This window comes from Ranitomeya variabilis, chromosome 5 (genome assembly GCF_051348905.1).
Source record: "Ranitomeya variabilis isolate aRanVar5 chromosome 5, aRanVar5.hap1, whole genome shotgun sequence".
NCBI lineage: Eukaryota > Metazoa > Chordata > Amphibia > Anura > Dendrobatidae > Ranitomeya > Ranitomeya variabilis.
Genome location: NC_135236.1, coordinates 508566536 through 508589177, shown reverse-complemented (window position 1 = coordinate 508589177; position 22642 = coordinate 508566536). Strand labels below are relative to the sequence as shown.

At 43.8% G+C, this 22642-nt stretch overlaps 1 protein-coding gene across 2 annotated transcripts in view; it reads right to left on the bottom strand.

The window, feature by feature from the left end:
- FBXO38 (F-box protein 38) overlaps positions 1-22642 on the bottom strand; it is a 72161-nt gene that overhangs the window by 7996 nt on the left and 41523 nt on the right. For both annotated transcript variants that reach the window (XM_077265732.1, XM_077265733.1), the window contains exons 15-17: positions 18502-19164; positions 18291-18388; positions 3924-4026 (exon numbers count right to left, since the gene is read on the bottom strand). In XM_077265732.1, coding sequence (XP_077121847.1) covers positions 3924-4026; positions 18291-18388; positions 18502-19164 — 864 coding nt within the window. The remainder of the gene's footprint in view (positions 1-3923; positions 4027-18290; positions 18389-18501; positions 19165-22642) is intronic.

Sequence of the window (22642 nt, the reverse complement as noted above, 5' to 3'; positions counted from 1 at the left end):
GAGGTAACTAATATTAAAGGGAATCTGTCACCTCATCTTTCAGATATAAGCTGTGGCCACCGCCACTAGGGGCTTATCTACAGCATTCTGTAATGCTGGAGATAAGCCCCCGATGTAACCTGAAAGATAAGAAAAACAAGTTAGATTATGCTCACCCAGGGGCGGTATAGTGCAGTTCAGGTCCGATGGGCGTCGCGGTCCGGGTCCAGCGCCTCCCATCTTCCTTGCTTCATGCTGCGACTCCTGCGCAGGCGTACTGATTTTCCCTGCTGAGGGCAGAGCAAAGTACTGCAGTGCGCAGGTGCTGTGAAAGCTCAGAGAGGCCCAGTGCCAGCGCACTGCAGTACTTTATGCTGCCCTCAACAGGGCAGACAAAGTATGCCTGCGCCGGAGCCGCGATAAGAAGCATAGAAGAGGACATCATCGCATGAAGATGGGAGGCGCCGGACCCGCGACACCCATCGGACCGGACCGCCCCCCGTGTGAGTATAATCTAACTTGTTTTTCTTATCTTTCAGGTTACAGACAAGAAAGAGTAGGGCCGATGTAAAACAGGATTAACTATTCATGTGTGACATACAATGCCTTGCGAATTTATTCACCTTCCTTAAAATTTTTCATGTTTTGCAACCTCACAACCTAGAATTTCACCGATTTTTTGAAGGTTTGAATCTACTGTGAATATTTGGTTATATTTTTATTGGGGAGCAAACAACAAATAGGACAAAATAACTGAAAACTTCAGTGTGCATAACTATTCACCCTCCTAAACTCAGTACTTTCTAGAGCCTCCCTTTGCAGCAATTACAGCTGCAAGTTGCTTTGTATACCTCTCTATGAGGTTTCCACATCTGGCCACTGGGAGTTTTGCTCATTCCTCAAGACAAAACTGCTCCAGCTCCTTCAAGTTAGATGGTTTCATCTGGTGAACAGCAGGGTGGATTGATTTAAATCACGCCGATTTAAATCATGATTTAAATCACGATTTAAATCAAAAGATTTATTTCTATTTAAATCGGATCGATTTAAATCATGATTTTAATCATGATTTTAATCATGATTTAAATCACTGATTTAAATCAAAAGGTTTTTTTTAATATAAATCACGATTAAAATGAGAAGTGAGAGCAGTGCGCATGTGCGCCCATAGTTACACGGACGAAACTAGGGGCAACGATCTAACGCCAGGGTGAGGGGGGGACCCCAAAGTAAGTAAAAATCTTTTTTGTTTTACTATATGGCAATAGGTAGGTGTTTAAAAGCAGCATGTCTTAATTGTATAAACTATTAATAGCCTCCACATTTTGTTCATACTGCCCCTTTAATTCCACACTTCTAGCTTGGTTTCACTTTTGGTTTAGTTTCTTTTTCCATTCAGTTGACATGCCCAAACTTGTTGGATAGTCAGCATCCTACAGAAACCTCTGGAAGAGCATGGCATTGTGAATGTTACACATATACAGCCTTTATTCTACTGAGTTAAACAACTCAGCTTTATCTCATGATGGAAGAACCTTTGGATGGTAAAATATTTTCCTCAGAAAGCAGTTTATTGAAAAAAATCAGATTTAAATCAAAAAAATCCGATTTAAATCAAAAAAATCCGATTTTTTTGATTTTTTTAAAAAAACATTGATTTTTATCCACCCTGGTGAACAGCAATCTTCATGTCTGACCACAGATTCTCAATTGAATTAAGACCTTGGCTTTACACAATTCCCCTTAAGCCACTCGAGTGTTCCTTTAGCGGTATGCTTTGGGTTATTTTCTTGTTGGAAGGTGAACCTCTGTCAGTCTCAAATCACTGACAGACAAACAGGATTTGCTCAAGAATATCCCTGTATTTTGTACCATCCATCTTCCCCTTGACTTGGATCATTTTCACTGTCCCTGCTGCCGAACAACATCCCCCCAGCATGATGCTGCCTCCACCGTGTTTCACTGTGGAATGGTGTTCTTGGGGTGACAAGCTGTTTTGGTTTGGTGCCAGACAGTGTTTAACTTGGTGGCCAAAAAATTCAATTTTGGTTTCATCTGAGTACAGCAGCTTCCTCCATACATTTGGGGAGTGCCCTCCATGTCTTTTGGAAAACTCAAAACAAGCCTTACAGTTTGTATGTGTAAGTAAAAGCTTTACTGTCCCCACTGTCCCATAAAGGCCACCTTTATGGAGTATACAGCTTATTGTGGTCCTATGTAGATACTCCAGTCTCTGCTTGGGAACTCTGCAGCCCCTTCAGGATTACCTTTGGTCTCGGTGTTGCCTCTCTGATTAATGCCCTCCTAGCCCGGGGCTGAGAGCTTTGGAGAGGCAGCCCTCTATAGGCAGGTTTGTCGTGGTACTATGTTCGGACCATATGATGGTGCTCCCCTTGGTCTTCATGGTTAGTGGTGCCTCTTGCTTAATGGTGTTGCAGCATTTGTGGCCTTTCAGAAAAGGTCTGTATATACTGACAGACCATGTGATACTTAGATTGCATAATAATAATTATTTATTTTTATATAGCGCTAACCACTCCGCAGCGCTTTACAGTTTGCACACATCATCATCGCTGTGCCCGATAGGGAATTTAGATTGTGAGCCCCATCAGTATGTCGTATGCCTTTGGAATGTGGAATGAAACCGGAGTGCCGGGAGGAAACCCACGCAAACACAGGGAGAACATGCAAACTCCTTGCAGATGTTGTTCTTGGTGGGATTTGAACCCAGGACTCCAGCGCTGCAAGGCTGCAGTGCTAACCACTGAACCACCGTGCTGCACAAGTGGACTTCATTTCACTAAGCATGTCACAAGAAATTTTGAGGGGGCTTCATAGCAAAAGGCATATGCACATGCCAATTTTATTTATTTGAGCCCATAAATGTAATGTATGCCTATATTTTTCGCAATTCACAAACTTAGATTACCGTATTTAGTGCTGATGCATCATACACAAAACGGATTACAAAAATATTTAAACACAGATTGTAATGTAACCATATAGTTAAAAAGCCAAGTGGGTGAATACTTTCGCAAGCCACTGTGAAAGTGATCAGTTCAAAACATCAGCAGATTTTTCCATGAAGATAGAGACAGAAGAGATATTTTATGAAGCATTAATAGATGAAAGTCCAGCTATTGTTAAAAAATTGTAAGTCAGAGCACATAAGTAGAGATTATGACACTATGGCTTTTTATGCAACTTATTTTAACTGATCAACAAAGTGTCAGCCTTTCATCTACTGTGGGTGCAAAATTTTTTTTTACATTATTACACTGGTTATCATGCAAAGCATGTACACTAGCAACGAAAAGAAACAACGATAACAAAAATTCCAATTCTAATTTAAATAGACAGAAATAAATTTGTATTAAATAACCAGGTACAGATGACAAGAGGAAAAGAAGGGGTTACACCCACTAACACATGCCAAATATAGGATGCTCACAAGACATAATCAATATTAGCAGCATAGGCATAAGGCTCATATATAGTCTTATAAGGTGTAATCACAAATATTGCACATTTGCCATATAGCCTAGTACATTAATAACCTAGCTCATAAAATGTGTATCAAAAATGCAGCCATATAGCGGATATCATTACCCGTAAACAGCCAGGGATATGTCTGTGATATGGGGAGGACGCTCGCAGACATATCCCTGGCTGTTTACTTTTCCTCTTGTCATCTGTACCTGGTTATTTAATAAAATGTATTTCTGTCCATTTAAATTATAATTGGAATTTTTTTCGTTGTTTCTCTTCGTTGCTAATGACTATTGCGACTGTTTTCCATTAATGTCCATACAATTATAATATCACAGTTTACGGATATTCGATCTAATGATATTATTACTGTGATGTCTGTTGTTCCCATGAGGTGTTTTGAAAGCATGTATACTGTACAATGAAACAACCCAACAGTAATAAGAAAGACTTACCATGGATAAACATCATTTTAGGGCAATCCTTAAGGACCAAATCTGTGATGCCGCAGTTAGTTAAGGTAATACCCACAAGATTTTTAGATTTAAGGTTCAAAACCTAGAAAAAAAAAAATCATAAACAGAACATATTACACACTATGAAATGTAGTTGCGGCCAAAAATTTGGAGACTAACACAGTTGGGTTTTTACAAAGTTTGCTCTTCAGTGTTAGATCCTTTAGATCTAATCAGATGTTTATAAGGTCACTGAAATACCGTATTTTTCAGACTATAACAAGCACTTTTCCCCTCGAAAATGTGGAGGAAAATGGGTGGTGCGTCTTATAGTCTAAATGTATGGGCTCTGGCTGTGGTGGGGAGGTGGGGGAGTGGTTTCGGAGGAGCATCAGGTCACAGGAGGCTGGAGCCGTCGGCTCCGGCTAAGGGTACTGTCACACTAAACGATTTACCAACGATCACGACCAGCGATACGACCTGGCCGTGATCGTTGGTAAGTGGTTGTGTGGTCGCTGGGGAGCTGTCACACAGTCAGCTCTCCAGCGACCAACGATGCCGAAGTCCCCGGGTAACCAGGGTAAACATCGGGTTACTAAGCGCAGGGCCGCGCTTAGTAACCCGATGTTTACCGTGGTTACCTGCGTAAACGTAAAAAAAACCAAACAGTACATACTCACATTCCGGTGTCTGTCCCCCGGCGTTCTGCTTCTCTGCACTGTGTCTGCCAGCCGGACACACTTTGTCTGCCACAGACACACTGTGTCTGCCAGCCGGACTCGCTTTCCGGCCGGCCGGCGCTCACAGTGCAGAGAAGCAGAACGCCGGGGAACAGACACCGGAATGTGAGTATGTACTGTTTGTTTTTTTTTACTTTTACGCTGGTAACCACGGTAAACATCGGGTTACTAAGCGCGGCCCTGCGCTTAGTTACCCGATGTTTACCCTGGTTACAAGCGAACGCATCGCTGGATCGCTGTCACACACAACGATCCAGCGATGACAGCGGGAGATCCAGCGACGAAAGAAAGTTCCAAACGATCTGCTACGACGTACGATTCTCAGCAGGATCCCTGATCGCTGCTGCGTGTCAGACACTGCGATATCGTATGGATATCGCTGGAACGTCACGGATCGTACCGTCGTAGCGATCAAAGTGCCAATGTGTGACAGTACCCTAACTCCTGTGCCCGCTGCTAAAGAGAAATGAATATGCACTGCATTCCACATCCATGGGTGTGGAGGGCAATGCATATTCATTTTACTGGCATCCTGGTATAAATGGCCCCATCCTGTTCCTGGTATGATTGATCCCATCCTTTTTCTTTTATAATTGGCCTCATGCCATTCCTGGTATGCATGGCCCCATCAGGAAAGATAAAAAAAAAACAAAAAACAAAAACAAAACATTACACTCACCTACACAGCGCTCCCTCGCAGCGTCCTGCTCTCCTGCTCTGGAGCCAGCAGCTGCTTAATGCTTGTAAGTAGCACATGGCAGGGACGTCATGCGCTGCTCACAAGTAGAACACAGCTGCCAGAATACTCACCGGGACTGTTCATCGCAGAGAGCGGTGAGTATCCATTCTTCTCTAGTAGCGCGCAGTGTCAGCCAGCGACTTCCTGCTGTTGCCGGCGGTCACGTGTGCCGATACTTAAGAGAAATGAATATTCTGAATGGGATGGGGCCAATTATACCAGAAAAAGGATTGGGCCAATCATACCAGGAACGGGATGGGGAAAATTATACCAGAATAAGGTTGGAACCAATCAAACCAGGACCGGGATGGTGCCAATCATACCAGGATAAGGATGGGGCCATGCACACCAGGATAGGAATGAGGGGGCCATGCATACCAGGATAGGGATGAAGGAGCCATGCATACCAGGATAGGGATGAAGGAGCCATGCATACCAGGATAGGGATGAGGGGCCACGTGTGGGGATATTACAGTACAGAATTGACCATTTTTGCTTCAATTTTTTTCCCCCCAATTCCCTCCTCTAAAACCTAGGTGCGTCTTATGGTCCAGTGCATCTTATGGTCCTAAAAATACGGTACTATTATATGCATTTATAAGCTGTTACACTTTTATTAAAAAAAAACAAAACAAAACAAAGTTTATATGAAGACTTAATATTTACTGACCCTTATTAGTCCAGACTTCTGCAATTCGCCCTGACTTGCTGAATATTACATTTTGGGCCAAACCCTGACTGATGAAAGCCCGTTCCTGTCTACTCAGTGCTTTGAGTTTAATCACAATTCCTGTATTTTTGTTTATCAACCCACTTTTTGACGACTACAGGTTCTCATTGGAATTACAATCTGGGGAGTATCCTGGCCCCCGGGCCCAAAATTTCAATGATTTTTTCACAGAGCAACTTAATTACTTTTCCCTTGTTAAATTGTGCTCCATCATGCTGGAAAAAGCATTGTTCACCACCTAATTGCGACTGAATCATTGGTAGAAGTTGCTTTTAGAGAATTATTAGAGATCATTCTTTATTCAAGGCAGTGTACTTATGCAAAATTGTGAGTGAGCCAACTTCCTTGGATGATTAGCAATCCCACACATGAATTGTTTCAGGATTCTTTACTGTTGGCATGACACACCACTCATGGTAGCGCTCACCTTTTCTTCTCTAGACAACTATTCTTCAAAATGTCCCAAGCAGTCTGAAGAGGGATTCAGAAAAAATAATTTTACCCAGTTCTCTGCAGTCCAATTTTACTCTACGTTCTGAAAAGTTATTTTCTATGCAGAAGCCCCCTTCAGACATGAATTTACTTACAGTGGGGAAAAATCGTAGTTACTTACCGATAACGGTATTTCTCTGATCCCATGACGCCACCACGGAGAGAGGGATCCGCCCTCAGGGACAGGAAACCTACAGGTGAAAAAGGCGGTACCTCTCTCCCACATCAGTTCGTTTACAGAGCCTTAACAGAACTTCAGCTGTAATTTAAACGGTTAAACTAACAAAAATATTTTAATTTTAAGTTTATAAGAGGCACCGCGTGACTAAATATTAATAGTTAAATCTAGTGTGCACACCCACACGTGAAGGGAGGGAATGTACAGGTGCCGTCATGGGATCAGAGAAATACCGTTATCGGTAAGTAACTATGATTTTCTCTTTCCCCCATGACGGCACCAAAGAAAATTTCATAGAATGTACATTAGGGGGGGACCACTGCCACCAGAACGCTTCTGCCAAAGGTGAGGTCTGAAGAAAAGGTTAGGTCTAGCCGGTAATGATTAAAGAACGTAGAGGGAGACCACCAAGTGGCTGCTCTACATATCTGTTCAATTGAGGCTCCAGCTGTCTCAGACCACAAGGTTGCCACCGATCTGGTCGAATGAGCTCTAACCCCCTCTGGATTGGCTTCATTACATGAGGAATACGAAAGGAGGATAGCATCGCTTATCCATCTCGCCAGAGTGGCTTTTGATGCTTTTTGTCCCTTCTTTGGACCCTGAAAGCACACAAACAGACCTATCCTTCCTACACTCCTTCGGGGCTGACAGGTATTGGGTTAAGCACCTTTTAACATCTAGTGTGTGTAGGAGTTCTTCCTTTCTATTCCTGGGGTTGGGACAGAAAGAGGATAAAGAGATTTCCTGTGATCTTTGGAAACGTGATGCCACTTTAGGAAGGTAGGATGGGTCGGTCCAAAGGACCACTCTGTCATCTAGTATCTGTGTTAAAGGCGGGTATGCCGATAAAGACAGTATATCACTAATTCTGCAAGCTGATGTTAGTGCTACGAGCAGAAAGGTTTTGAGGGATATGATTTTTAGAGAGGCTTGTGACAATGGCTTGAAGGGTGCTTTGGTCAATGCAGAGAGTACCAAGTTTAGATCCCAGGGAGGTGTAGTGCCATGGAAAAAGGATCTAGATCTACTTGAGGCTTTAATAAACCTCATTACCCAGTGATTCCCCGCTAAGTGGCAGTTGTAAAGGGCTCCTAAAGCTGCTACTTGAACTTTAAGTGTGCTTGTTGCTAACCCCTTTTCCAACCCTTTCTGAAGGAATTCTAGCACTTCTTTTATTGAAATCTCCCCGGATAAACTGGCACCCGAGACTGACAAAAATCTCCTCCAAATCTTCCCGTATGCCCTAGTAGTCACAGGTTTCCTACTTGAAAGAAGAGTAGAAACTAGGTTTGCAGAGAATCCCTTCTTAATCAAAAGTTCCCTTTCAAATTCCATGCCGTCATATGTAAGTTTTTTACTTGTGGATGATTCACCGGGTCCTGAGACATAAGGTTCAGGATGTCTGGAAGAACCCAAGGGTCTGTTATGGACATTATTCGTAGCCACAGAAACCATGCTCTTTTCGGCAAAAAGGGTGCTATCATAATTACCCTTGCCCTGTCCTCCCGAATTTTCCTCAACACTAAGGGAATGAACGCTATTGGGGGCATAGGCCAGATGAAAATCCCAGGGAATTGAAAAAAGACATCTAGGGTCACTGGGCTCCCCCATGGATCGATTGAACAGAAAGCGCGAGTTTTCAGGTTTAGACTGTTTGTGAATTAGTCTATCCCCGGAGGGCCCCAAAGTTGTACAATATGGTTGAAAACTCCCTGGTTCAATTCCCACTCCCCTTGTCTCAACTGTGCTCGGCTTAGAAAATATGCGGCTCGATTCTCCGTGCCCCTGATATGAAGGGCCGATAAAGAGGCAAGGTTGGACTCTGCTGATAGCAGGATGGATCTTGCTACTCCCATCAATGCCCGAGACCTGGTGCCCCCTTGGTGATTCAAATATGCTACCGCTACTTTGTTGTCTGAGAGCACTCTTATGTGATGGGATTGGAGGGAGTCTAAAAAGTGGTTGATAGCACACTCCACCGCCAGGAGTTCTTTCATATTTGAGGAGACGAGTTTTTGCTCTTCCGACCAAGGACCCTGAGCAATCCGTCTAAATGAGCCCCCCAGCCCCAGGGACCTGCGTCTGTGGTCAGAGTTAGAGATATTGGATATACCAAAGGGACGCCCCTCGCTAGGTTGCCCGGATCCACCCACCAAGATAGGGAACGTAGTATTGTTTTTGAGGAGATTTTTAAATGCTTTTCTAAATTCCCTTTTAAGTGAGACTCTGCTTCTAGTTTCTCCCATTGTAGGTCCCTGGTATGACTTTGGGCCCACTGGAATACAGGCCGTCATTGATCCTAGTATGGACATTGCTTTGCGCAAGGTGATGACCGGGGATCCCCTCAGTTGTGCTACTAACTGTGTCATGTTCGAAATTTTCCCCTCGGGGAGATAGACTCAATCAGACAAGAATGCTATCATTATACATAAGTACTGTTGTACTTGGGTGGGGGCAATTCTGGACTTTGCTAGGTTCAACATCCAACCTAGATTTGTCAGGAATGTCATCACTTTGTCCAACTGTTGACTGCAATGGAGAGAGGACTTGCCAATTACCAGGATGTCGTCCAGATATGGCACTATTAGTATATCTTGCTCTCATGTGAGCCATGACCTCCGCCATCAGTTTCATAAAAACCCTCGGGGCTATGGCTAGACCAAAGGGGAGGGCTTTGAATTGGTAATGTTTTAACTCCCCTTGCATCATTACCGCCACCCTGAGGAATCTCTGGTGACCTAAATGGATTGGTACATGGTAATATGCATCCTTTAAAATCGCTAACAGTCATGAAACAAAACGGATAAAGTGTTCTCACACGTTTTTATTGTTTCCATTTTAAAACTTTCCGTCACCAAGAATTTGTTTAGTTTTTTCAAGTTTATAATTGTCCTGTAAGTTCCATCCGGTTTTGTCAGGAGAAATAGAGGGGAGTAAAACCCCCTGCCTCTCTCCTCTTGTGGGACTTCCTGCAGGACGTTCTTCGTCAAGAGTCTGTACTTCTTTCTGGAGGGCTAGCTGTTCGGCCTCTATTTTCCTTTGCGGGGTTATGACAAAGTGATGGGATGGGACGGTGTGGAAATTTAGCTTCAGCCCTGTTCTTATTATGTTTAATACCCATACACTCCCCGAAATTTTTTCCCAGGCTGGAAGAAAGTGGGTTAACCTCCCTCCCACCTGGGGTACACCCTCATTGGGGTTGTTTTTTGTTTTCAGGTTTATTGAACATTAAGCCTTTTCACTTATATCTTTGGTCTTCCCACCCCTCTTCTTGATTTTTAGGGGGCTTCCTGCGCATAAATCTGCCCCGAAAGAGCAGTCTATAGGACTGGTTGGGAAACCCTGGGAAGGCCTTTTTCTTATCCCCTGCCTTTTCAAGAATGTCGTCTAGGGTTGGCCCAAATAAGAATGCCCCTTCACAGGGAATGGAGCATAGCTTGGATTTTGTTTGTAAGTCTCCCGGCCAACTCTTGAGCCATAAAGCCCTTCTTGCCGCATTTGAAAAAGAAGCAGATCTTGCTGCTAGTCTAACTGAGTCTATAGAGGCGTCCGCTAAGAACGCAGCTGCTCCTTTCATTATTGAGATCGAGTCAAAAACTGATTCTCTGGGAGATTTATGTTTTAACTGTGCTCTAGCCACACCATTAATGCTCTGGCAGTGCATGTAGCAGCCTTTTAAGAATAAGTCTGCCTTTTTGTCCATAGGGTCCTTCAGGGTTCCCATGTCTTCAAAAGGCAAGGCAAATTTTTTAGACGCCTTTGCAATAGCAACGGCTAGTTTTGGCGCTTTTCCCCGGAAAGAACAGACAGGATCATCGTAGGGGTATTTTCTCTTTGGGGTTAAGAGGACTTTTTTATCTGGCCTTTTCCACTCCTTTTTTATTACAGATTGTATTTTCTCATTTAATGGAAATGCTCTCCGTTTTTTTTTGGTCTAGGCCACCAAGCATCAAGTCTTGTGCCGTTTTTTTGGCCCGAGGCTCTACCAGCCCCATTGTTGCCCTAACTGCTTTTACTAAGGCAAAAATGGAAAAAAGTGACCACGGCACTCAAGGCTTCTTGGAGGTGCACAAGTTAGGAATCCAACCCGTAAAGTATAACAAGAAATACTTGGCACTCAGGAGATGTTCGTTGCAAAATGTAGAAAAAATATTTTTTATTCGGTGCATCCGGCTCAACACATATAAACGTTTTCGGGCTATACAAACAAGACCTTCATCAGATACAGATGTGAATGCTGGAGACCATAGATGGTGTGTACAAGCCACACACTAGGTTAGACACTAGCCACGGAATGGGAGCGCAGGGCGCCTTAAAACATATGGCGAAATATGAAGCGCTGTAGGGAAGCGAGGTACTCGCAGGAGGGAGGCGCTGAAGATCACCGATGCCACGGACGCTGTGCTGTGGAGCAGGATACACTCCCGGGGCTCCTGTTATGCTTTTACTAAGGCATCTGTTTCTTCAATAGAGAAGCAACTGCGGCCCCCCTCCGAGGATGACGGTGAAAAGAGTGAACTGCTTGAACTGGAATGGTTGCTATCTTCCTCACTGGAACTTAATTCTGGGGATCTATGCCTGGATTTACGGTTTCTGTTTGAGCTGTTAACCCCTTTGAGCGCGTCTTCCGCCTGAGTTTTGATTAGCTCCTTTAAGTCGGATGCAAATCTTGGGGACTCTTCACATATGGTGTACACTATGCACGTGGTGCAGAGCTTTTTCACCCATGTAGTGGGCATCTCCACGGAACAGATCGCAAATACTCTGTGCCTAACTTTTGCGGTACACTTCTTTCCCTAAGAAGACACAATAAACCCCATTTAGAAGGTGTACTTTCATGGAGATCACTTACCCTCCTGCTGTAAGGGGAATACCGGTTCTGGCGTAGGAGTTGTCTCCACTACTTGAACCGCTGCTGGCCTTTCGGATCCACCGGAGCCTCTGCTGCGCTGGGATCCTGAACTGTGACGCTGGGAGGAGGCATCCCTTTGCTGCTGTGGTCGTTGGCGCTGCTGTTGGTGGTGCTTCTTTGGAGGGGACTGCAGGGCCTGCTCAGCTGGTTGCTCTTGCTCACTCATGGTGAATATTGAGCACCGGATCCCGCAAATGCCCTTCCTTTAATCCTCCATGTGGGCGGTACGCCACAGCATCAGTTTCCCAGTAATGCAGCACGCTGCCACAGCATCAGTTTCCCAGTAATGCAGCGCGCTGCCCCAGAAACACTTCCTCGCGCCTGCGCACTCTGGATTACCCAGAGGTGCTTTGCGGCCCAGGGGGCGCGCACGCGCCTCACTTTCCTGGCATCCGACCCACAGGAGGGAGCGTCGGAAGCGCCGGGCAGCTGCTGATGCCCCGTAAGTCGTGGCGCTTCCGTGTTTGGAGCAGCCGCCACAATCTCCTCCTGACCATAGGTGGTCCGGCAGCATAGCGCCAGGAGACCGCTGTCCCCTATTACCGGACATAGAAAGGGAGAGGCAGACTGGACCATGCTTCACTGCCTCTCCCCCTGCCTACGCACGGAGCCCGCCAACCCCGGAATCATGACCTTCGGAGGGGAGAAAAACCACCAGGTCCGAGGCAGGGCCCCCCGCTGCCTATATCGGCCCGATGGACCCCCGGCATCCCACGACGACTTTTTCAGGTATGCTGCAGGTTCCCCGTCAGGGACAGGAAACCGAACTGATGTGGTAGAGAGGTACCGCCTTTTTCACCTGTAGGTTTCCTGTCCCTGAGGGCGGATCCCTCTCTCCGTGGTGCCGTCATGGGGGAAAGAGAAATAATTATTTCGTCAACTGCTGATTTTGACAGTTTTCCCACCTACAGAGAATGGAGAGGTCTGTAATTTTTATTATAGGTACACTTCAGCTGTGAGGGATAGAATCTAAAAAGAAAAACAAGAAAACACATTGTATGATTTTTAAATTATTAAATTGCATTTTATTGCATGAAATAAGAATTTGATCACCTACCAACCAGCAAGAATTCTGGCTCTCATAGGCCTGTTAGTTTTTCTTTTAGAAGCCGTCCTACTCTGCATTCATTATCTGTATTAATTGCATCTGTTTGAACTTGTTACCTATATAAAAGACACTTGTCCACACACTCAATCACACTAACCTCTACACCACGGCCAAGACACTAACCTCTACACCATGGCCAAGACCAAAGAGCTGTCTAAGGACACCGGGGACAAAATTGTAGACCTGCACAAGGTTAGGATTGGCTACAGGACAATAGGCAAGCAGCTTGGTGAGAAGGCAACTATTGGCACAATTATTAGAAAATGGAAGAAACACAAGATGACTGTCAATCTTCCTAATTCTGGGGCTCCATGCAAGATCTTGCCTTGTGGGGTAAGGATGATTCTGAGAAAAGTCAAGAATCACCCAGAACTACACGGGAGGACTTGGTCAATGACCTGATGTGAGCTACGACCATATTCTGAAACATTATAATAATAATCTTTATTTTTATATAGCGCTAACATATTCCGCAGCGCTTTACATTACCGGTTAGTAACATATTACGCCGTCGAGATTTAAAATCCTGCAGGGCAAGGTCCCCCTGCTCATGCCTGCACACGTCCAGACCTGTTTCAAGTTCACCAATGACCATCTGGATGTTCCAAAGGAGGCCTAGCAGAAAATCATGTGGTCAGAGGAGACCAAAATAGAACTTTTTGTTAACTCTACTCGTCTTGTTTGGAGCAAGAAGAATTATGAGTACAATCCCAACTGTGAAGCATAGTGGGGGAAACATCAAACTTTTGGGTGCTTTTCTGCAAAGAGGACAGGATGTCTGCACTGTATTGAGGGAGGATGGATGGGGTCATGTATCATGAGATTTTGGCCAACAACCTCTTTACCTCAGTAAAAGTATCGTAGATGGGTCATGGCTGGGTCTTCTACCATGACAATGACCTGAAACACACAGCCAGGGCAACTAAGGAGTTGCTCCATAAGGAGCATTTCAAGGTCCTGGAGAGGCCTAGCCAGTATCCAGACCTGAACCCAATAGAAAATCTTTGGAGGGAGCCGAAAATCAATGTTGCCCAGCGACAGCCCCTATACCTGAAAGATCTGGAGAAGATCTGTACAGAGGAGTGGGTCAAAATCTCTGCCCAGTGTGTGCAAACTTGGTCTAGAACTACAGGAAACATCTGACCTCTGTAGTTGCAAATAAAGGCTTCTCTACCAAATATTAAGTTCTGTTTTTCTTTTGTATCAAATACTTATTTCATGCAATAAAATGCAAATTAATTATGTAAAGCTCATTCGATGTGATTTTGTGGATGATTTTTTTTTCCTTTTTAAGATTCGATCTTTAACATTTGAAATGTCTTTGCAATAAGAATTACAGATCTCGTCATTCTTTTTAGGTGGGAAAACTTGTAAAATCTAGTGTATCAAATACTTATTTTCCCTACTGTATTTTACTCACTTATATAGCGCCAATAATTCCACAGCACTTTACAGATGTCATCTTCACTGTCCAAATTGGGAATCACTATATAATCTCCATATCAGTATGTCTTATGAGTGTTGAAGGAAATTCACGCAGACAAGGGGAAAACATACAAACTCCTTGGAAATGTTGTCCTTGGCGGGATTTGAACCCAGGACCCCAGCACTACAATGCAATAATGCTAATCAGTAGTCATTTAATGACCTGGTTATCAGGGTTGTGGAATCGGAGTCCATTTTGCTGGTGTCAGATTCGATATAAAATTGCCCGACTCGTTAAAGGGAACCCGTCACCCCCAAAATCGAAGGTGGGCTAAGCCCACCGGCATCAGGGGCTTATCTACAGCATTCTGTAATGCTATAGATAAGCCCCCGATGTATCTTGAAAAATGAGAAAAATAGGTTAGATTATACTCACCCAGGGGCGGTCCCGTTGCGGTCCGGAGCCTCCCATCTTCTTACGATGACGTCCTCTTCTTGTCTTCAGGCTCCGGTGCAGGCGTACTTTGTCTGCCTTGTTGAGGGCAGAGCAAAGTACTGCAGTGCAGTACTTTACTCTGCCCTCACCAGGCAGACAAAGTACGCCTGCGCCAGAGCCGCAGCGTGAAGACAAGAAGAGGACGTCATCCTATGAAGATGGGAGGCGGCCCTGGACCGCGACGCCCATCGGAGCGGACCACCTGAGTATAATATAACCTCTTTTTCTCATCTTTCAGGATACATCGGGGGCTTATCTACAGCATTACAGAATAAGCCCCTGATACCGATGTGTTTAGCTCACCTTCGATTTTGAGGGTGACAGGTTCCCTTTAAATATATAATAAATTGGGTAGAGTAGTTCAATGTACAGTCATGGACAAATAGTTTGAGAATGAGACAAATATTAATTTTTCCAAAGTCTACTGCTTCATTTTTTCTAATGGCAATTTGCATATACTCCTGAATGTCAGAGTGATCAGCTTAACAGCAATTACTGTACTTGCAAAGTCAATATTTGCCCAGAAAATGAACTTTAACCCCCAAAACACATATCAACATCATTGCAGTCCTGCCTTAAAAGGAGCAGCTAACATCGTTTTAGTGATTGATCCATTAACACAGGTGTGGGTGTTGATGAGGACAGGGCTGGCGATCAGTCATGATTAAGTAAGAATTACATCACTGGACACTTTAAAAGGAGGCTGGTGCTTGGTATCATTGTTTCTCTTCAGTTAACCATGGTTATCTCTAAAGAAACACATGCAGCCATCATTGCACTGCACAAAAATGGCCTAACAGGGAAGAGTATCGCAGCTACAAAGATTGCACCTCAGTCAACAATCTATCGCATCATCAAGAACTTCAAGGAGAGAGCTTCCATTGTTGTCAAAAAGGCTCCAGGGCGCCCAAGAAAGACCAGCAAGCGCCAGGACCGTATCTTAAAACTGTTTCAGCTGTGGGATCGGACTACCAGCAGTGCCGAGCTTGCTCAGGAATGGCAGCAGGCTGGTGTGAGTGCTTCTGCACGCACTGTGAGGCGGAGACTCTTTGAGCAAGGCCTGGTTTCAAGGAGGGCAGCAAAGAAGCCACTTCTCTCCAGAAAAAACATCAGGGACCGACTGATATTCTGCAAAAGGTACAGGGAGTGGACTGCTGAGGACTGGGGCAAAGTCATTTTCTCTGATGAATCCCCTTTTCGATTGTTTGGGACATCTGGAAAACAGCTTATTCCGAGAAGAGGTGAGTGCTACCACCAGTCTTGTCTCATGCCAACTGTAAAGCATCCTGAAACCATTCATATGTGGGGTTGCTTCTCAGCCAAGGGAATCGGCTCACTCACAGTCTTGCCTAAAAACACAGCCATGAATAAAGAATGGTACCAGAATGTCCTCAAAGAGCAACTTCTCCCAACCGTCCAAGAGCAGTTTGGCGCCCAACAATGCCTTTTCCAGCATGATGGAGCACCTTGCCATAAAGCAAAGGTGATAACGAAATGGCTCATGGAACAAAACATAGAGATTTTGGGTCCATGGCCTGGAAACTCCCCAGATCTTAATCCCATTGAGAACTTGTGGTCAATCATCAAGAGACAGGTGGACAAACAAAAAACAACAAATTCTGGCAAAATGCAGGCATTGATTATGCAAGAATGGACTGCTATCAGTCAGGATTTGGTCCAGAAGTTGATTGAGAGCATGCCAGGGAGAATTGCAGAGGTCGTGAAGAAGAAGTGTCAACACTGCAAATATTGACTTGCTGCATTAACTCATTCTAACTGTCAATATAACCTATTGGTACTCATAATATGATTGCAATTATATTTCTGTATGTGATATAAACATCAGAGAAACACTAATAAAAACCAGAGGGCAGCAGATCATGTGAAAATATAATTTTGGTGTCATTCTCAAAACTTTTGGCCATGACTGTAGTATGTGCTGTAAATTTTCTCTTCGAAGACCGCTAAGTCTTCTGAGTAATTTCGCAATGCATCTCTGGGAACGGAAGCTGGCGGCAGCCGCGTGCGCCTCGGCGGACGCGGAAGGTGAGAATAGCAGGTTTTTTTTTTTTTTTAATTATTATTTTTAACATTAGATATTTTTACTATTGATGCTGCATAGGCAGCGTCAATAGTAAAAAGTTGGTCACACAGGGTTAATAGCAGCGTTAACGGAGTGCGTTACCCGCGGCATAACGCGGTCTGTTAACGCTGTCATTAACCCTGTGCGAGTGCTGAGTAGAGGGGAGTATGGAGCAGGCGCCGGGTACTGACTGGATGGGAGTAGGGAGGGACTAATTCTTGGCCGGACTGTGCCCGTCGCTGACTGGTCTCGCCAGCTGCCTGTCCTGGCTGCCGCGACCAATCAGCGAAGCTGGATTTCCGGGACAGACAGAAAGACAGACGGAGGTACCCCTTAGGCTTCTTTCACACTTCAGTTGTTTGGCGTCAGTCACTTCCGACATAGTGACGGATCGACGGATCCGTTACAATTGTTGAGAAAACGGTTCCAACGGATCCGTTTTTTTGACGGATCCGTTACTTGGGGGTTATCTGGGAAAAGTATCTACTTTTTGGAGCATGCGCAATTGAAAAAGCGGATTGGGGCGACGGATCCGCCGAAATGACGGTAACGACGGATCCGTCGCCCATAGGCGGCCATTCTATGGAATGACGGACGCGAGGGATCCGCCGCGAACCGTCATTTCGGCGTTGACAAAAAACGTTTCAATGTCCGTCTATGCCTAGATGACGTCCGCCAAATTTCGACGGATCCGTCGCATTAACGGATGGAACGGACGACCATCCGTCACAATCCGTCGCCAATGCAAGTCTATGGGAAAATAACGGATCCGCCAAAAAAAAATGACGGATCCGTTATTTGAGGAAACTGGCGGTTTTAGACTGACGCCAAACAACTGAAGTGTGAAAGAGGCCTTAGACAATTATATAGTAGATAAGAAAAACATATTTCCTTTTAATGAAAACTTCCCAGGTGATGTAAAGAAGTGGAGGGGTCAATTTCAATAATTGTAATACACTAGGGTAGATCAGGAGGTAATAGAACTATTGTTGGTGCTTCTTTGAAACATGTGCATTCTAAACATACAGCTTTACAGCACGCACATTATGTACACTCATGCAGAGTATACAACTCTGCTTCCTGCTCAGTATACGCACACTCAGCTCTGTGTGCATTTGCATATACAGTTCGGCTACATGTGCACCCACACACTCCACTGCTGCAGAAACACACATGGACTTTGTGTCTGCAAGTTTTCTCCTGACTAATGCAAGCACTTTCCAGTAAGTTAACCAAAAAATATGTCAGACATACTGCTTAAATGTACCTGTCTGTAATACGTAGCCCTGATATTAATCACTAGGTAATGTTGTTACTTAGAAGAGCCTGACACCACTATTTGTATATTCCACGAGAGGGTTTTTGTCCTGTGTCTTGGGTAAGCTTTGCATTTTAATAAAATTTAGTGTATAAAACAAATTCAGATTCAGTTTCAGTTTCTATACATTCTGCAAAGCCTACCTGAACGTGGTCATCTTCAATAACTGGATCACTCGTGCTTGTAGATTTATCTGCCGTGCGTTTCCGCTTTACGGGTTTTCTGCATTTTGGCGTTGATTCTGTGCATGACATTGCGATAAAACCATGAAATGGCCTACTCCTTTAGTAGTCACAACGAGACGCAGACTAATACAAGTATTGTAGCAAATAATGGAATACAAAGGAAACTCACCCCCATCGGAAATCAGAGACACCTGAGACAGCCTTGTCCTTGCTCTTGTAAGTGGCCCGTGTGTGTAACAGCACCTATGCTGTGTCCTGTTGTTTTCAGGAGACGCATTTGGATCCATCACAATACCTGAATTAGTCCTGTTTGCCCCATTGTGTGGAGTCCTGAGTGTTGATTCGGAGCCTTCTCCTGGAGACGAGCGACTAGTTGAAGGCTGCGGTCTGTCATCACTCTCACTGTTACTCCTTTGCCATTTTTGTTCCTGGGCCACATTTTTGGAGCAATGAGGACATAATGGACCCATCTCTTGTCCCTGAGCAGCATTGACCTCAAAATCCTCTTCTCTACTACCACACGTACATGCATCTACCTCCTCGGCAGACTGAGGACTCTCATTCAAAGATTGAGCAGTATCCATATTCTGGGGTTCAGGGTCACTGGCATTTATGACCCCACCTGCTGCATTCACTTCGCACGAGCAAGTTTTTACTTTGGTCCTGTCGGAGGGGTCACTGGTGGCCTTCATGTCAGCTTTTATCTGCTCGCTTGTCACTTGGCATCCCTTTTCACAGCATCTTTCTTCACTTGGTGCAGTCTGCTGTGGCGGACTCTTGAATGCAACACTGCACTTTTTCCGCAATGGCGTTTTACCTTTCCCACTTACAACTGGAAGGAATGAAAAGAAATCGTGTTAAAAAATGTATAAATATGTGATTTATGGTCACTGTTAATAGGGCTAATCGGGTGGTCTTTGAACAGCGTGACCGTAAAATGCTGCATTTTTCACAATAAAGATGTGCTGTGTACACATACCCTTAACCCCTTAGTGACCGAGCCAATTTTGACCTTAATGACCAGGTACAATTTTGAAAATCTGACCAGTGTCACTTTATGTGGTAATAGCTCTGGAACGCTTCAACAGATCCCACGGGTTCGGAGATTGTTTTTCGTGACATATTGTATTTCATGATAGTTGTAAAATTTGTTCGATAAGACTTGTGATAATCTGTGAAAATATCGGAAATTTGGCAAAAATTTCGTAATTTTCAAACTTTAAATTCGTATGCCCTTAAATCAGAGTTAATTCACACAAAATAGTTACGAAATAACATTTCCCACATGTCTACTTTATACCATTTTTTAAACATTTTTGTTTGAAAGAAAGTTAGACGGGTTAAAAGTTGATCAGCCATTTCAAAATCTTTTCAACAAATTTTACAAAACCTTAAATACCCAAAAGTGACACCATTCTAAAAACCATACCCCTCTACAGTACTCAAAACCACATTCAGGAAGTTCATTAACCCTTCAGGTGCTTCACGGGAACTAAACCAATGTGGAAGGAAAAAATTAACATTCAACTTCCTTCACAAAAACTTTACTTTAGCCTCAAACTTATTATTTTCACAAGGGTAACAGGAGAAAATGGACCTCAATATTTGTTCTGCAATTTCTCCAGAGTATGCAGATACCCCATATGTGGGGGAAATCCGCTCTTTGGGCGCACAGCAGAGCTTGGAAGGGAAGGAACACGTAATGACTTTTTCAAAGCAAAAATGGCTGGGATCGAGAATGGACGCCATGTCGCGTTTGTAGAGCCCCTGATGTGCCTAAACATTGGAAATCCCTCACAAGTGACCACATTTTGGAAACTAGAACCCTCAAGTAATGTATCTAGATATGTCGTGAGCACCCTGAACCCCCCCCCGGTGCTTCAGAAAAGTTTATAACGTAGAGCTGTGAAAAAAAAAAATTACCCATAAAAATGTATTTTAGCCCCAATTTTTTATTTTTACAAGGGTAACAGGAGAAGATGAACCCCAAAATTTGTTGTGCAATTTCTCCTGCAGATACCTCATATGTGGAGGAAAACTACTGTTTGGCCACACGGCAGGGCTCAGAAAGGAAGGAGTGACCTTTTGGAACACAGACTTTAATGGAATGGTCTGTGGACGCCATGACTCGTTTGGAGAGCCCCTGATGTCATTAAACAGTGAAGAAGAAAAAACACAAGTTAATCCATTTTGGAAACCACACCCCTCAAGTATTTTATCTAGGGGTATAGTGAGCATTTTAAACCTACAGGTACTACAGAGATTTTGATATTAGGTCGTCATAATGATAATTATCATTTTTTTCACAAAAATGCTGTTTTAGCCCCAAATTTGTAATTTTCACAACATATAATAGGAGAAAACGGACCCCATAATTTTTAGCTAAATTTGACTATACCCCATATGTGGGCAAAAACTTCCTCTTGGACACCTGGTAGGGCTAGGAAAGGAAAGGGTGCCATTTGCCTGGGATAGATTATGAATTCCATGTCGCCCCTGACATGCGAAAACAGCAGAAACCCCACACAACCGACCTCAATTTGGAAACTTGTCCCCTCAGGGAATTCATATAGGGGTGTAGTGAGTGTTTTGAACCTGTAGGTGCCTCACATAATGTTATAACATTGAGATGTGAAATATGACATTTTAGTGGTAAAAATGTAAATTTTTGTATTTGCTTCAAATTTGTCAGGTACCCAAGGGTTAATAGGTGAAACTAGACCAGACATATTTTTGCACAATCTCTCCCGAACGCCGTGTTGCCCCATATGTTGTCACAAATTACTGTTTGGCCACGTCTGGGCTGAGAAAGAAGGAGCACTATTTGGCTTTTGGAGCACAGATTTTGCTAGATTAGTTTATGGGTGACATTTGATGAGCTCCAAAGTTACCAGAACAGAAGAAAAACTCCAAAAGTGACCCCATTGTAGAAACTGCACCTGTCAATTAATTCATCTACGACTGCAGTGACTATTTTGTAACATCCACGCCAGGCTTTTTTTCTGGAGAATTGCAAATCTTCCAGTCTAGTACCCGTACATTGTGTCCCCGTATATTGTAGCTCCCCCATACATCGTACCCAGCTTGTGCTTTTGGTGACACACACACACACTGTAAATTGTTAAGTGCTCTCTCCCCACTACAATACAGCCCAAAGTGGCCGCTTACTATGGTTTAGGCACAGTGGGGCTCAGAAGGAGGGGGGCAATTTGGAGCGCAGAATTCACTGGATTTTATTTGAGGGGATGGGAGCCATGTCGCTTTTCCAGAGACTTTGTTTTACCAGTAATGTGGGAACCATCTATAGTTCCAGTGACCTGAGTGGTGGCTTGTTTTGTGGGGAATAAATTAAGGATTTTATTGGTAACATTTTGGGGTACATAATATTTTTCGATCGCTTCCAGTTTAAGGATGGGATCACATTCTTGTGTTCTACCCTGACCAGTTATGATGAGGTTTCCGTGTAAATCCCACAAAAATGCAATTCAAACGAAACCTCCATTCATGGGGCAGACTTCTTACTCCGCTTGGTGTCTGCTCCGGTGGTATCCATCTTTTTAGGCATGCACAGATCTGTGGTCGTCCACCCTTGTGCATTAAAAAGACGTCTAAAAATGATGGAATACCGCATGAACACAGACCAATCTAAAGTGACTCCATCTGCCTCATAATTGAGTGTTTCTGTCCGGGGTTGTGTGTGAATCGAGGTTTTGGGAAAATTACACGGAAACCGGATGCAAGTGCTCAGCGGAGAGCACAGTATAATTGTGAACCGAGCCTTACACTGATTTTTGGGAGGTAGAATGAACAAATAGACAGCAGTATAAGAATAGTTCTTTTTTTTATTTTTGCACAGTTAACCGCGCAGTATAAGTCATAAGGCGGATTTATTCTTTGGGTTGGTGCGATTCCAGCGATACCAGATATATGGTTTATTTTTTTAGATTTTGCGGCCTCCATATTCTGAGAGCTGTAACTTATATTTTTTGACGAACAGAGCTGTATGGGGGCTTACTTTTTGTGGGACGAGTTGCAGATTTTTTAGTACCATTTACGGGTACATAATATTTTTTGATCGCTTTTTATTTAGATTTTCAAAACACAGAATTAACAAAAAAACAGCAATTCAGTAGTTTCTATATTTTTATTTTTTGCACCGTTCACCGTGCGGTAAGAGTGAAAAGACCAATTTTGTTGGTTCAATTACAGCGATACACGATTAATATTGTTTGTTTATGCTTTGCTATTTTTACAGACTAAAAATAATATGTTAGCAAAATGAATTTGTTCTTGCTTCGTCATATCCTGAA